We start from the raw sequence: 14,880 nt of genomic DNA, 5'->3' as shown, positions 1-14,880 counted from the left end.
GTGGGGGCTAAGTTTCTAATACATAAAACTTGGGGTACACAATTCAAGATTCATTGAGTTTGGGGGGGGACATAATTCAATCCAGTCCATTCAGATAATAAGGGGTATCTCTATTTTGAAAAATAATGGGATGTATTGTAATGAGAGTAGATTTTAAGTGTTCTCACTACAAAACATAAATATGTGAGCTAATGCATGTTGATTAGCTTGATTTAGCCATTTCACAATGCCAATTCACAATTACAAAGCATCATGTTCTACACCATAAATACATACAATTTTTATTTGTCAATTAAAAAAATAAATGAGAAAAAAGGGATTCATATTTCTATTTTCAATTTAATGTTTTAAGTAGCTACTTGATTTTATAATGTATCTTGTCTTTTCCATTGAAAATTTTGACTACCAATAACAAACATTGCTTTATCTTACAATAGAAAGAAAACAATTTCAAAATAATATTAATGTTACAATTAAAAAATGAAGTTTAGGGCCGAGCCTGTGGTGCACTCGGGAGAGTGTGGCGCTGGGAGTGCAGCAGCGCTCCCACCACAGGTTTGGATCCTATATAGGGATGACCGGTGCGCTCACAGTGCTCACTGGCTGAGCACAGTGTGGCCGGTCTCAAAAAGGACAAAAAAAAAAAAAATGAAGTTTAAAATTTCTTATTTTCATAATATAGGTTGATTTTAATGGAAGAATTAATTTAACTACTTTTATGTAATTACTTTTCTTTGAAATATGTCTTATCTGTTTTGTTTTTATCATAGGTTGATCATTTTGGATTTAATAATGTGAAAACTTTTAAACAGCGGTACCTAATAGCTGATAAATACTGGAAGGAAAATGGTGGATCAATACTTTTCTACACTGGTAATGAAGGGGACATTACCTGGTTTTGCAATAATACGGTATGTGAAGATTTGTGACATTTCAGTGCTCAATTTGCCTTTTATTAGGATAAACTGGAAAAAATGTTTTGCAGCATACGAGTATATGACCAAAGAATTACAGCCTTAAAGAATTACAAGTGAAGAGAATGAAATACTATTTTTGGAAAAATTCAGTTGCAAAAGGTTTTGTTTTTGTTTTGTTTTGTTTTAATCCCTGCTTATTTCTATAATGAACAAGGATATGAGGGAAGTGGGCATAGGAGTGTTATTACATATAGTTTGTTTTGATTATGGTCAGGAAAGAGCAGGAATTTTTGTAGTTTGTTCAGTATTATATTCTCAGAATCTAGGACTGTATTAGGCATACAATAGGTGTTTAATAAATATTTGTTGAATGAATGAATAAAATCTAAACAAAGCCAATGCAAAAGAAAAAGTATACAGGTTTTGCTGTCAAATAGGAATGGACTAAGGTAAAATAGTAGCTATCTTTTAGTTTAGTTTTCTTGTTCTGCCATTTTTCTTATATGTGCTTGTAAGGGTTAAAAATAGTATAGCTTGTCAGCTTGCTTCCCTGACTATATTTCCTATCACCTTTTATAATAATACCTAAATTCCTTAAAAAAACCTCCTTAATTTAAAAGTATACACGAAAAGAAGACATTCTCTTTTTCAGTGGTGAGACTGAAAAATGTCAATTTTCTACCAAAAAGCTAGTCTTAAAGTGGGGACTGAATCATATTATCTCCAATGCTAATGTCTGGCATGGTGCCTGGTATTGTTCAGGAGGCCTCAGGAAATGTTTGTTGAACTGACTTGAAAGTAAAGATATGAATCCAATTAAGCTGTTACTGCATTCTTCACATCTCTGTGTTAGTCGAAACAAAATAATTCCCTTAGAAATTAAATCCTAGGATGTCTACTTTTTTTAGGTCAGAGACAAATGAAATCAGTACTTCCTTTCTTTTAGATGCCTGCTCTGTTATTTGGTGAAACAGCAGAAGGTGCCTTGTCTCTTTTCTTTTCCATGTGTGGTTTCTCTTTTATTCCAAGGCAACAGGGGAACTTCTCCTGTCCAGTGATTTTCCCAGCTCCTTTCTGTTTTCTTATAGGCAGATAGCTGTTCCTGCGTTCACCAGACCCCACTGCTCTGACAGGCATTGTGGCAGAACTTAAGGCTTGCCAGGGAATCTCTGTTCTCAGAAGTGGTAGAAAGGAAGGGGATACTCAGTGTAGGAACAGTTACAGAGAACTGACTAGAGGCAGATCCTAGAAGAGCAGATCCTGGCCCTTCCCCAGCCCCAGACACCTTCCTTTACATGTTAAAATGTTCCAATTGCACATTCACTTCTGGACATTCATTTATTTAGAGTCAGTGTAGCAGAGTGGTCAAGAGTGAAGACTTCAACCAGACTGATGAGGTTTGAATTTTGGTTTTAATACTTTGCTGTGTGACTCTGGGCAAGTTTCTTATTCTGTACCTCAGTTTTCTCATCTGTTAAATGGGCACAGTAATAACATCTAGTTCATAGAGTTGTCATAAAGACTAAACAAGATTAAGGGACTTACAGGCAAATAATGTTAATAAATGATAATATATTACATGAACCTCTTTTGAAAGATAAAAACACCCCTGAAATAGATGCTGGCAAATAATCACTTATTGCATGTGAATCAGTACAATTAAATTGCTTTCTCTCAAAGCCTGAGGTCAACTCCAGAGAGGAGTGTTTGTTTTGACGGATGGTCCTTATCCTTAAGGCACACACAGTCTGGTGAAGTAAAACTCACATGCAAGCAAATATTGCAGCACAGTAATAAAGCTCTATCCCTAGCACAGTGGTGTTGAGAGGAGGGAGTGATCAGCACTGCCAGGGTGGGGCTCTCAGTGGAGGGCATGCTTGAGTTGGGTGTAGCAGGATCTGTAGATAAATGGCAGGGAATGAATTGGTCTTTAAAGAGAGAAGGTGGGAGGGGGGGATTATCAAAACTATCACAGGTAAGTTAAATTCTTCATCCTCATATGCATGCAGCTCTTCTAATTGTTCATTTATTGATCAAAACAAAAACATTTTGAGGTTCTTTGTCCTTGTTAGGGAGTAGCAACTCATTAAAAAGCAACAATGTGCACTAGGAATGACTAATAGTTTTAATCTGTGCTAAATTTAAATCTAATTGGTTGATGTTGACTGCCTAGAATGCTTTGTTCAGTAGGATTTTTAGGCCACAACTGAGGTAAGTGAAAAAAAGCGATGATTGATTAATGAACAGCCATAGGTGTTGGAGCAAGTAGGTCTGACAGCACTTGATGATTGTGCTCTGGAGCCAGACAGCCTGTGTTTGAAACTTGGCTCTGCCATTTACTAGTTGTGTGAATGTGGAAGGATATTTAAACTCTTGTGACTCACTGTCTTTGTCTATAAAATGGAGATAATCAAAGTGCCTGTCTCTTACATTGTTGTGATAATTAGGTGAATTAATGCTTACAAAGTGTTTAGAATAGTGCCTGACACATTGTAAGCACTCAGTTAATATTAGTTGTTAGCTATTATTTGTTTTCCAATAAATAAGATTAATATAAAATCCCAAGGGATTATTTCTTCTGTTTTCTCTCTTATGTTGCAAATGCCTATGAGTAGCTGGCTAACCTAGATATCTTCAGCTCTTCCGTAGAATATCTGGCACACAGTGCAATTTGAAGACTATTTTAGACATAATGTTTGATTCTAGGGTGAAAGTGTCAGGATAAGAAGAGTTGTAGTGACTAGTGGATGAGCAACCTGAGTTGATTTTTGATTAATATAGTGTGAGATTGATGTGCAACAGTGAAACAGCAATTGTGCCATTTATTTGTAGAACAAGCATAAATTGTGCAACTTTTCAGAGAGTGCTTTTTGGTCTGGTTTAACATCTATTTCATATGGTTTGCAAAAAGGGTCAGTGACTTATTTCACGTCCTGATTTTCTCTCGTGACTTTGTAAACTTTTCCTAGGGGTTTATGTGGGATGTGGCTGAGGAACTGAGCGCTATGTTGGTGTTTGCTGAACATCGATACTATGGAGAATCCCTACCATTTGGTGCCAGCTCATTCAAGGTAAGTATACTTTTTGTTTTTGTGCGTTTTTTTGGCGGCTGACTGGTATGGGGATCTGAACATTTGACCTTGGTGTTATAACACTGTGCTGTAACCATCTGAGCTGACTAGGCAGACTCAAGTTAAGCATACTTTTTACTTTTAAGTTTAGAAGATTTTTTTTTAAGGTTAGAACATTTTCTAATTACATGCCCCACTGTGAGATACCTTTAATTTGAACTGCCTAAAATCTCAATAATTTATACTCAAACATTCCTTTTTATATATAATTTGAACAGATAGAGGCTTTTTTTTTTTTGCCATATTATTATCATTTCTAATGTTAATAGTTTTTAACTCAGCCAGGTAAATCTTATTCTATGGCTGTAGAGACAGTGCAGGGAGCGTTTCATTGTTCCAAATATGTCAGTAAACAATTTTGCTTTATAAACTATACACTTACATTGTTGGGCCTGCCACTGGAAAAATATAATGAGTACATAGTATTTGTCTAATGTGTTTTTCAATAAAATATAATTAATAAAATAAGGACAAATGAGCTCTATGATTCAGAGGCCAACTGGCCACTTGGATTCCCTTCCAGCCTTTTCTGTTCTCACAAGGAGCTTTGGCCTCATCCGTAGATTCTGCACCTGATAAACCAGGACACTTTTTTCTCAACTGAGTTACTTGTGCGCTACCCTGTGATTCTGGCTATATTAATTTGCCATTTGTACTATTGTTTACTTAACATTTTTCTATAAACAATTCACTTTTTAAACTTAGAATTATCTTAACCAAAGACTTTATATACTAATTATTTTTTTCTAAATTACATTAAAATAAAAATAATAAATGTTACATTAAAAATGTTTGCACTCTACCTAAGATCATCTTGCATACCACCAGCATACACATATCATGCTTTTGGGGAACTCTCAGCTAGAAGAACTTAAGGTCAGTCATTTTCTAGGCTGCTTGTTTTGTTTTGTTGTTTTTTGTGATTTTCCTCATTCTTTTATTCCTGAAAAATATCCCTCCAGTTGTGTTTATTTTAACATAGATTATTTAACCATTCTTTTATTTACTTATTTATTTTTATTTGACATGTCTTTATTTAACTTTAATTTGGGGGGGGTTTTGGCTTTTTAAATAGTATTTTGTTGTTGTTGTTGAAACATAATTGATTACACACATTTTTGACTATCCGTATTTGTGCAGAATATGTAATGATCAAATCAATATTATTAGGATGTTCATTATTACAAATTATGATTATTCTTTGTGTTCCTTACCCGATTTCTCCCTAGCCCCCCTCTTCCTCCCCCTTTCCCACCTCTTGTAACAATAGGTCTGTTCTCTCCCTCTGAAAGTTCAATATATTATTGTGGCCTGTCCTTCCTTCCTTCCTTTTTTCCTTCCTTCCTAGCTCCCACTTATGAGTGAGAACATGAAGTGGTATTTCTCTTTCTGTGCCTGGCCTATTTCACTTAACATAATTTTCTCCAAACTCAGTTATGTAGCTGAGAGTGGCAGAATTTCATTCTTTTTTATAGCTGAGTAGTATTCCATTGTGTGCATATACCACATTTTTCTTATCCAGTCATCATGGATGTTTAGGTTGGTTCCAACTCTTGGCTATTGTAAATAGAGCTGTGGTGAACATGGTAGTGCAGGTATCTCTTCAACTTGATAATTTCCATTCCTTTGGGTATATACCTAGAAGTGGGATGGCTGGATCATATGGTAGTTCTATCTGTAGTTGTTTGAGAAACCTCCATACTGTTTTACATTATGTCTGTACTAATTTACAGTCCCACCCACAGTGTGGAAAAGTTTCTTTTTCATCATATCCTTGCCAGCATTTCTTATTCTCAGTCTTTTTGATAATAGCCAATCTAACTGGGGTGAGATGATCTCAGTGTGGTTTTGATTTGCATTTCTCTGGTGATTAGTGATGTTTAACATTTTTTCATGTCCTTGTTAGCAACTTGTATGACTTCCTTTGAAAAATGTCTGTTGAGCTTCTTTGCCCATTTTTTAACTGGATTCTTTTTTTTTTTTTTTACTGTGATGTTGTTTGAGTTTCTTATATATTCTGGATATTAATCCCTTGTTGGATTTATAGTTTGCAAATATGTTTGCAAATATTTTCTTCCATTCTGTAGGTTGTCTTTTCACTCTGTTGATTGTGCAGAAGTTTTTAGTTTTTATTACCTAACATTGGTAGTTACATATCGTCACTTCTGCCACATTCTGTTCATTAGGAACAAGTCATTAAGTTCAGCCCAAGTTCAAAGGCAATGGAATTGGGCTTCACCTTTTAAAGGAAGGAGTGTGAAGAATTTGCACACATATTTTCACGAAAGCTTTTGGCCCCCTCAGCTCAGGAGGACTCTTTTTGAGCTTCACCTTCCTACACTGTGGTTGGGAAATTGTTCTCACAAAGAGAGCTAGACAACCATGGAACTTACTTCATGAATTTTCCTTCTCTCAGGGATCATTGTCTTGTGTTGACTGTTTTCTAGGGCCTGAAAATAGAATTGTTGTTCTTTTGCCTTTCAATTTTATAGTTGTTTACAATAGGGAGACTAGTGTGTTTCTGTTGTTAGTGTACATAATCTCTCTGATAAAGAAGGTTAAGCTTTATTTTTACTGATAATTCTTACCTCAATTGTCCACAGGATTTAGTTTATCTTTGCTTATATGGTAAACATTTTAAATGTGTCAAGATTTGAAATAAAAGTTATGAGTTGTCCGTTAAGCTTAGTTTTATATTCTGTCATATATGCTGTTAAATGTTATTTATAGTTTATTTCTATTGTTTCTACAACTTCAACAAGATTTTTGGGAAATACTATTTAATGGTAATTACATTTGAATTCAGAATATGTTCTTCTACAAAGTTAAAATCATTTTTTCATGAGTTGTTTAAATCAGCACAGCTATTGCTTTAACACTGGGCAGTTTAGCTCCATTGCTTAGAAATTCTATTTGGAGAAAAGCTTATCTGACTCTGGCTCTTTTTCTGGATCTATGCTATGCCTAAGCTGCTATTATGTATATATTTATACCCATGTTCTTTGTTATTTTTTTTTTAGGATTCCAGGCGCTTGAATTTTCTGACATCAGAACAAGCTCTGGCTGATTTTGCAGAGTTAATCAAACACTTGAAAAGAACAATCCCAGGAGCTGAAAATCAACCTGTCATTGCCATAGGGGGCTCTTATGGTGGCATGCTTGCAGCCTGGTTTAGGATGAAATATCCTCATATGGTAGTTGGGTAAGTACATTTATTAGACATGAGCACTTCTTAGTGATTGTCAAGGCAGACTTAGAGATTTGTTTTGGGTACAACATGCTCCATTCTATCGTATTGAGATTTCTAGTTTCTGTCTGATTATTTTTCTCACCATTTTTGTTCAATCTTGGTTACCATTTTAAAACTTGTGTTAGATGAGTTATGCATTTTTTTTCTTTTCTCCTTTCTGTTTTCTTTACCATTTAGAGCTCTTGCAGCTTCTGCCCCTATATGGCAATTTGAGGATTTGGTACCTTGTAGTGTATTTATGAAGATTGTAACTACAGATTTTAGGAAAAGTGGTCCAAATTGTTCAGAGAGCATCCGCAAGTCCTGGGATGCCATTAATCGTCTCTCAAATACTGGTAAGCTTTAATCAAGAGAATGGAATGAGGTTTTTTTACTTTTAACCTTTCATTTGTTAAACTTAACACTTCCTACTTTCTAAGTAAATGTTTTATTAAAGTATAACATTGTCTTAGTCTGTTTCTGATGCTTATAATAAAATATCTGGAAGGGGGTAATCTATAAAGAAAGTGAAATTTATTGCTTCCAGTTTCTGGGGCTGAGAAGTCCACAGTCCAGGGAACACATCTGGTGAGGGTCTCGGTGGTGGCAACAGTGACCCAGGGGCATCACATGGCAGAAAATAGCAGAGCAGAGAGAGACTAACCTCCTCATTCACTGTCATTTTAAAGCCCTCCAAACAGTGCCCATGACGACTATTTTAAGTCTGTTCACTACAGCATGGTCCTGCAATGTAATCACCTCTTCAAGGCCCCAACCTTCAACTACTATAATAGGATTTCCCACCTTCTTAACACTGTCACAGTGGGGGTCAAATTTTGGGAGGACACTCAATCCAAGGCAAACATACATATAGATAACTACATAAATCAAAATGCATAGCTTGATGAATTTTCACAAAGCGAGTATATAGTGTAGTTAGCATCCAGATCAAGAAACAACATCATCTGCATCTCTCAGTAACTTTGTGGCCCCTTCAGTCTCTACCTTTATACCTACATGGCTAATCACTATCCTCACTTCTACAACCATAGATTAATTTTGCTTGTTCTTGAAGCATGTGGGGGTACTTCAAAAAGTTTGTGGAAAAATGGAATTAAAAGATAATATGAATCTTCCCATGAACTTTTGGGAGACCCCTCATAGTACTTTTTCTTTCCTGCTATCTTTTGCTCAAAAGTGCTGTTTTTTACATACTTTCATTTGTTTTATTTAGGTTGTAGTTTATGCATTCTCATTGTTCTATATTTTATTTATTTATTTCTATAGTATCTTAAAAAGGCGAATACTTCAGAATACTAATTCTGGTAAACTCCGTGAGGATAGGCAACTTGTTTATCATGGGATTATCCAGTTGCTCTAAAAATATTTTAATGAATGTTGAAAAAAATGTTTTTGGAAAAATGACATGAAATATTGAAATACTAATAAATGATCTGTAAAGCCTGTTGACCAGTGCTTTTTAGATTCCAACAATGTGATTCTATTCCCAGGTGGTGGTTTGCAGTGGCTTACCGAAGCCCTTCATTTATGCAATCCATTAACTTCTCAGGACATTCGAAAATTGAAAGACTGGATCTCTGAAACCTGGGTGAATCTGGCAATGGTGGACTACCCTTATGCATCTAACTTTTTACAGCCTTTGCCTGCTTGGCCTATCCAGGTAACAGGAAAAATGTTCACTCATTATTTTTTTTATTTTTTTAAAAGATGACTGGTAAGGGGATCTTAACCCTTGACTTGGTGTTGTCAGCACCATGTTCTTCCAAGTGAGCTAACTGGCCATCCTTATACAGGGATCCGAACCCTTGGCCTTGGTGTTATGAACATGACAGTTTCCCAAGAGAGCCACAGGCTGGCCCTCTCTCATTATTTTTAATAACATACTTCTCATTTTTTTTCATATGCTTTCTTTGACTTTCAGCATCAGAGAAAATTCCAGTGATATAGGGGATCTGGAGTCAGTTAAACTTGGGCTAGAATCCTGAGTTCTTGCCCTTTCTAATTATGCAATCTTGGACATGTTACCTAACTTTTCTCAACTTTGCTTTCCTCATTTGAAAAATAGAGATAAAACATATGAATTACAGAGTAGTGTGAATTAGAAATAAGACCAATAGTTGCTGTTGATGGAATAATTACTATGTGCCAAACCCCAGGCCATGCATTTTGCATACATAATTTATTTAATCTTTGTGATATATGTGTAACACCTAGATATATGTAGTACATGATTGATGCTTAATAAATGGCAGCTGTATTACTACTATGATTTGGCTGGCTGCTAAGGCATTCTAAGTGCTACACACATCATGAAGGGGTGATCCCCATGAAGCACGGTGGAGAGGAAAGAACACTGACTTGGATCCTGAAGGTGAGGGTTTGGTCCAGAAGCATTGCTTACCAGCTGTGTGATCTTGGGCACGGTGCTCTTCTTCCCAGAACCTCCATGTCTTACTCTGCAGAACGGGATAAAATACATGCTGGATATGGTTGTGCTGAAGATCAAATAAAATTTTGGATGTGAAACCATTCAGGAAAGTGCAAATATACATCAGACCATAAATTTTAAGTTTCTTTTTATGTCAAAATTCTTTTGTTGCATATGCTCTTCCTAAGCATTCCTTTGTAAAGAACTTTCCCCTTAGTTTTAAAAACAAAGGCTAGCCAACTTGATGATTAAGTTTAGAGAATATAACTGACTCTACATCTAGAATGGGTGCTGGAAATGAAAAAAGAAGTGGTAATATGAGAGTCAGGTTTCAAAAGCATTTTTAATTTAACTATCCCTTTGAACTATTAAATGCACACCTTGCTTAAAACTTTGAAACTAAAATGGAACAAGTCCACTTGCTGTTAGTTATTTTTCTTCATGTAAAAAGTAGAAGGACCAATGAGTGTCTTGCACATAGCAGGCTGGAGGTAAATATGTATTGAAATAAAGTGAATTTTAACAAAGCCAAGTTATTAAAAAGAGCAGATCTCTTTCATGTTAAGAAAACCTGACTCAAAATAATGAGGAAAAATTAAACCAGTTTCATAAATGTCAACACACTAATAATACCTTATTATTTTGCTATTGTTATTGTATATATACTATTATTATTATATAATTATATATAATGTTGAACATATTATATATATTATTATTTTACTATTTACAAAGCACTTTCATATACGCTGTCTCATTTAATCCTCACAAAAATACTGTGGGAAAAAGAGGTATAATCTCAGATTAGTGGAATAGAAATTTTTTTTATTTAAATTTTTTTTATTGAAACATTGATTATACATATTTGCAGGGTATAGAGTTGAATATCAATACATGTATGTAATGTATGATGATCAGATCAGAGTGATTAGCATATTCATCATTATAAAACTTAATCATTTTTTTGTGATAAGGACATTTGATCTCTTCTAGCCATTTGATAACATGCAGTAAATTATTGTTAATTATAGATGCCTAGCTCAACAGTCCACCCACAGAACTTATTTTTCCTACCCCCCTGTTACGAGTCCATTAACTGACTTCCCACTATTCTCCCTCCCTCTCTCCCTTTCCTGCCTGTAGTAACCACATATATTAGTCTCTGTTGCTTATAATAGAAATACCTGAAATTGGTAATGTATAAAGAAACAATGTAGTAGAAATTCAAGCTCAATTAAGGGGTGGTGTAAGTGAGATTTGAACTTGGGTCTGCCATCGTTTAAAGCCTATGATCTTCTCCCGCACTGCATTGGATTAGGTGGAGAATTGACTGAAGGTTTGGGTGGATCGCTGCTCACAATGTGACAAATATCAGATTTAGCTCTGTACTCTATCTGTGTACAAAGTAAGAATTCCATTTGCATCTTTATTTTCACTTGGAGAACAAATGAGTTGTCAGATGATAAAAACATATGGGAATTCTGTTATTATTTAGAACAGAGTTTGGCAAGCTTTATAAAGGGCTACATTTTAGGCTTGGTAGGCTGTATGGTTTCTGTCACAATTGCTGAAATGTGCAGCTGTAGCATGAAAGTAGCTGTAGATAATACATATAGCTGTGTCCAATAATACTTTATTCATAAAAACAGGCAGTGGGCTGGATTTGGCCTAGGGTTGTAGTTTGTTGACCCCTGATCTGGAAAAAGAGCCAAAGGAATACAGCTGGTTTTCATTATTTGGAACAGGGAACAGTCTAACTTTGGTTTTCTCCCTACTTCTGTAATATAAGATATTTTGCTGTTGAGTCATAAATGTAAATAAATATTTTATCTTTCACTCTCCTAGATAATTACGTAAAACCAGTGAAGTACATCTCAAATATTTTGTTGTCTATTTTTTATTTAATATAATCCTTCTTTTATCTTTTGTTATAAAAGGTTATTTTTAAGACAAGATAACTTTGTGTCTTTCTCCCACAATCACCTTTTACTTCTTTTATCCAGGATTAGTTCTTGTCAATATCTTCAGTTATTTTTTTTACCATCGTTATCCTTTCTCTTGACATATTAAGGAATTCTTGATTGCTTATAATATATTTATGATTCTGTTTCCTGCCTGCACCCCATCAAAAGTAATTTTCTCTTTTGCTTCTTTCTTGAGAAATTTACATTGCCTCTTTTTTCAATTTCATCCTGTAGCTAGTTATCCATGTGATTTTAGAATTTTTCTACTGCATGTTTCCCTCCCAGACTTTTAGCTTTGGATCACTTTCTTTTACTGTTTATTCTCTTTCTCCTTTCTTGACCCCCCTCTCTGTTCTCCCAACCCACTAATCCCTGGGACATTACCCCGTTGGGGACCGCTCTTTCACTTGGATAGTTCCATTTAACCAGGACTCCTCCTCCCTCTGATACACTTCCTCCTTTTTAAAGGCTGACAAACAGCCGTACTTTTCTGAGTCTGTAACTCAGGCTTAGGATGGTGAGATAATATGTAACAGTCGGGTTATGAAAAAAAGCAGGTGATTTCCAATTCTATCTGGACCTTGTACAGTTCTGAAGGATCCATGGGCAGCAACTAAATGCCATTTTCCGTGTCAATTCAAGTAACATTCTTTTTAATTTGTCTTTGGGCTTTGCACACTCAGACTCCATTTACTTTTGTTTACTGTTAAAAGAAGCTGCAACATTCATGCAGAAATAATCATGGACTTGGCTGGTAGAACACAAGGAAGAAGAGAAAAGGGAAATAGAACCCCTCTGTCATTTGACTGTTCTGTCAGCATAAAAACCACTAGGTTTCTTCTCAGCTTCAAGAGCAGGTTTAAAGGATACTGTAGTTTGTTTTGGAATAATTTTTTAGCTGATAACTCATCAAATATTTTAGCTTAGCCTTCTGAGCATGCAGATAGATATAGAGAAATAATAAGACATAAGATAGAAAATCTCTTCCGTTCTTCTTGGTGTTTGATAATGTATGCGACCTCTCTGGGTGGTTTAAGCGGTTTAGGTGCATTCTATGAAAAGGGAGCTTTTAATGACAAAACTAATGTGATTATCTGAGTGAGTGTGAGAGGGGTATTGAAGCCTTAGAGAAAGAAAATCTGTTAGAAAAGCTGAATGTATCTGCTTAATCCTTTCTCTAATGTGGATGGACCAGGCTCTCTGAGAGGAGATTGGTCTTTTTTTTTTAAAAAAACCTATCTTCTTTCCTTCCTCTTTTGAAACATTTTCTTTTTTTCTCTTTCTTATTCAAGTACTTATCCTCATAGGTAGAGACTCTTGAAGCTTTTAAACAAATCATTATCTTTATTTTTCTCTGGTATATGTGAGGTCAAAGGGAAGAGCCTAAATATTTGGGTGCAGATCTGATTAGCTTGGTACTAAGGTTGCATGAATATTCTACTTTCTCCATTATTTCTATACTTTTAAAAACCAGAATCATTAAAATGAACTTCTAATGCTCTTAAGTGTTTACTGAATGTTCACCTTTATTCTAGGAAATAGAAAGTGAATTAAGTCTATCTATTACAAGTGTTGATTCTTAATGCTCATATTACTCTACTCTTTTATAGTTCTCTTTTTACTGTTGCATGTTTTAGAAGTTTTGTGATTTTATATTGCCACAGAATTCCTTCTAAGTTTTTACCTAAAACAAACAAACTTAGAAAAATATAAGGACACTCTAAGAATCAAAAAATATAAAAGAAAAAAATTAAGCATGAGACTATAGATATATTTAGGCACTGTTAGTGTTATTTTTTTCTCACATTATAACTTGCAAAATTGAGCACTTGTAGTATAGTGGTTACAAATGGAAGCTCCAGGGTGAGTCTGCATTTGAATCTCAGCTCTGCTACTTCCTTGCTGTGTGGCTTTGGGCAAGTTGCTTAACCTCTCTGTGCTTGAGTTTCTTCATTTGCAAAATGGGGATAATAGCAATTGTCATGCTAATTAGAATTATTATGAATATTTCACAGAATCTGGTGTACAGTAAGTACTAAATTGATGCTAGTTATATAATAATAACAATAGTTATTATTGTTATTATATAATCAGGAAGGCAGATTATTATACCAGGATTTTGTGCTCAAAGTCTGGGTTTGGAACCTATATTCATAGTTTTTAAATCGTGTATCGATAACCAGGACTTTCTAAGCTTGTTTTCTCCTATGTGAAATTGGAATGATCATTATATGTTGCTACCTGGGTCACTGTGGAGAAGGTACCTGGCCTCAAGGAATATTCAGTTTTACTAACAACCTCAGCCCCAGCTGCCCCATTTTAGTGCATTTATGACTAAAGAGGTTTAAAACGCCCCATGTAGAAATTGTTTAGAAGAAGCCATTTGTTAGTGCCTCAAAATTAATATATAGTTTAGAGGCTACCTAGGTGTTGAGTATTTTGGACAGAGGTGGTTGGCAGGGACTCTTTCCTTGTTGTCTGATTAGATCACAGTCCCTAAGTAAACAATCAACAGGCCAAGTGCTTACCCTCATCACATGTGTAATATCTGCAAATTATCAGGGAGGGACTCTTTCCTTGTTGTCTGATTAGATCACAGTCCCTAAGTAAACAATCAACAGGCCAAATGCTTACCCTCATCACATGTGTAATATCTGCAAATTATCAGGGTTAAGCTGAAATATTAAATGACGTTGAACCAAAATCTCCTATATCTGACTGTTTGACCTATAACGTGGCAATTTCATATGGTTCAACTTAATATATTTACGTGTTTTATGGATCCTACAGATCTTTGATAAAAGTATGTGAATATCTCCTTTGGAATTGCTATGGTCTTTGAATAAACATGGGAATAATGCTGAGGTCTTGCTAGTATGACTTTGGTATTTTTTTTTTCCTTTTTGTCTTTTTTTCGTGACCGGTAATGGGATCGCAACCCTCGGTGTCGCGCCCGCACCGCACTCAGCCAGTGAGCTGACCGGTCTCTATATGGGATCCGAACCCTCGGTGGGAGCGTCGCCGCACTCCCAAGCGCCACACTCTACCTAGTGCGCCACCAGGCTGGCCCAGACTTTGGTATTTTTTTGAAACTTTATTAACTCTGCTACCATACCGAAATTGTTAAGGAAGTGCATAGAGATTATGTAGAGATTTTGTTTTTTATGCTAGAGGATGATGTTTGAACTCA

At 35.4% G+C, this 14,880-nt stretch overlaps 1 protein-coding gene across 1 annotated transcript in view; it reads left to right on the top strand.

The window, feature by feature from the left end:
- Positions 1-774: 774 nt before the first annotated feature.
- The window catches only part of PRCP (prolylcarboxypeptidase (angiotensinase C)), a 31,647-nt gene continuing 17,541 nt past the window's right edge, over positions 775-14,880 (top strand). The window contains exons 1-5 of the mRNA XM_008592066.1: positions 775-911; positions 3,887-3,988; positions 7,069-7,250; positions 7,476-7,633; positions 8,789-8,958. Of these exons, the coding sequence (XP_008590288.1) occupies positions 3,893-3,988; positions 7,069-7,250; positions 7,476-7,633; positions 8,789-8,958 (606 nt within the window). The 5' untranslated portion in view covers positions 775-911; positions 3,887-3,892. The remainder of the gene's footprint in view (positions 912-3,886; positions 3,989-7,068; positions 7,251-7,475; positions 7,634-8,788; positions 8,959-14,880) is intronic.

The sequence above is a fragment of the Galeopterus variegatus genome, unplaced genomic scaffold (assembly GCF_000696425.1).
Source record: "Galeopterus variegatus unplaced genomic scaffold, G_variegatus-3.0.2 Scaffold7551, whole genome shotgun sequence".
Lineage (NCBI taxonomy): Eukaryota > Metazoa > Chordata > Mammalia > Dermoptera > Cynocephalidae > Galeopterus > Galeopterus variegatus.
The sequence above is the reverse complement of the archived record's forward strand: the minus strand, read 5'-3'. Positions and strand labels throughout refer to the sequence as shown.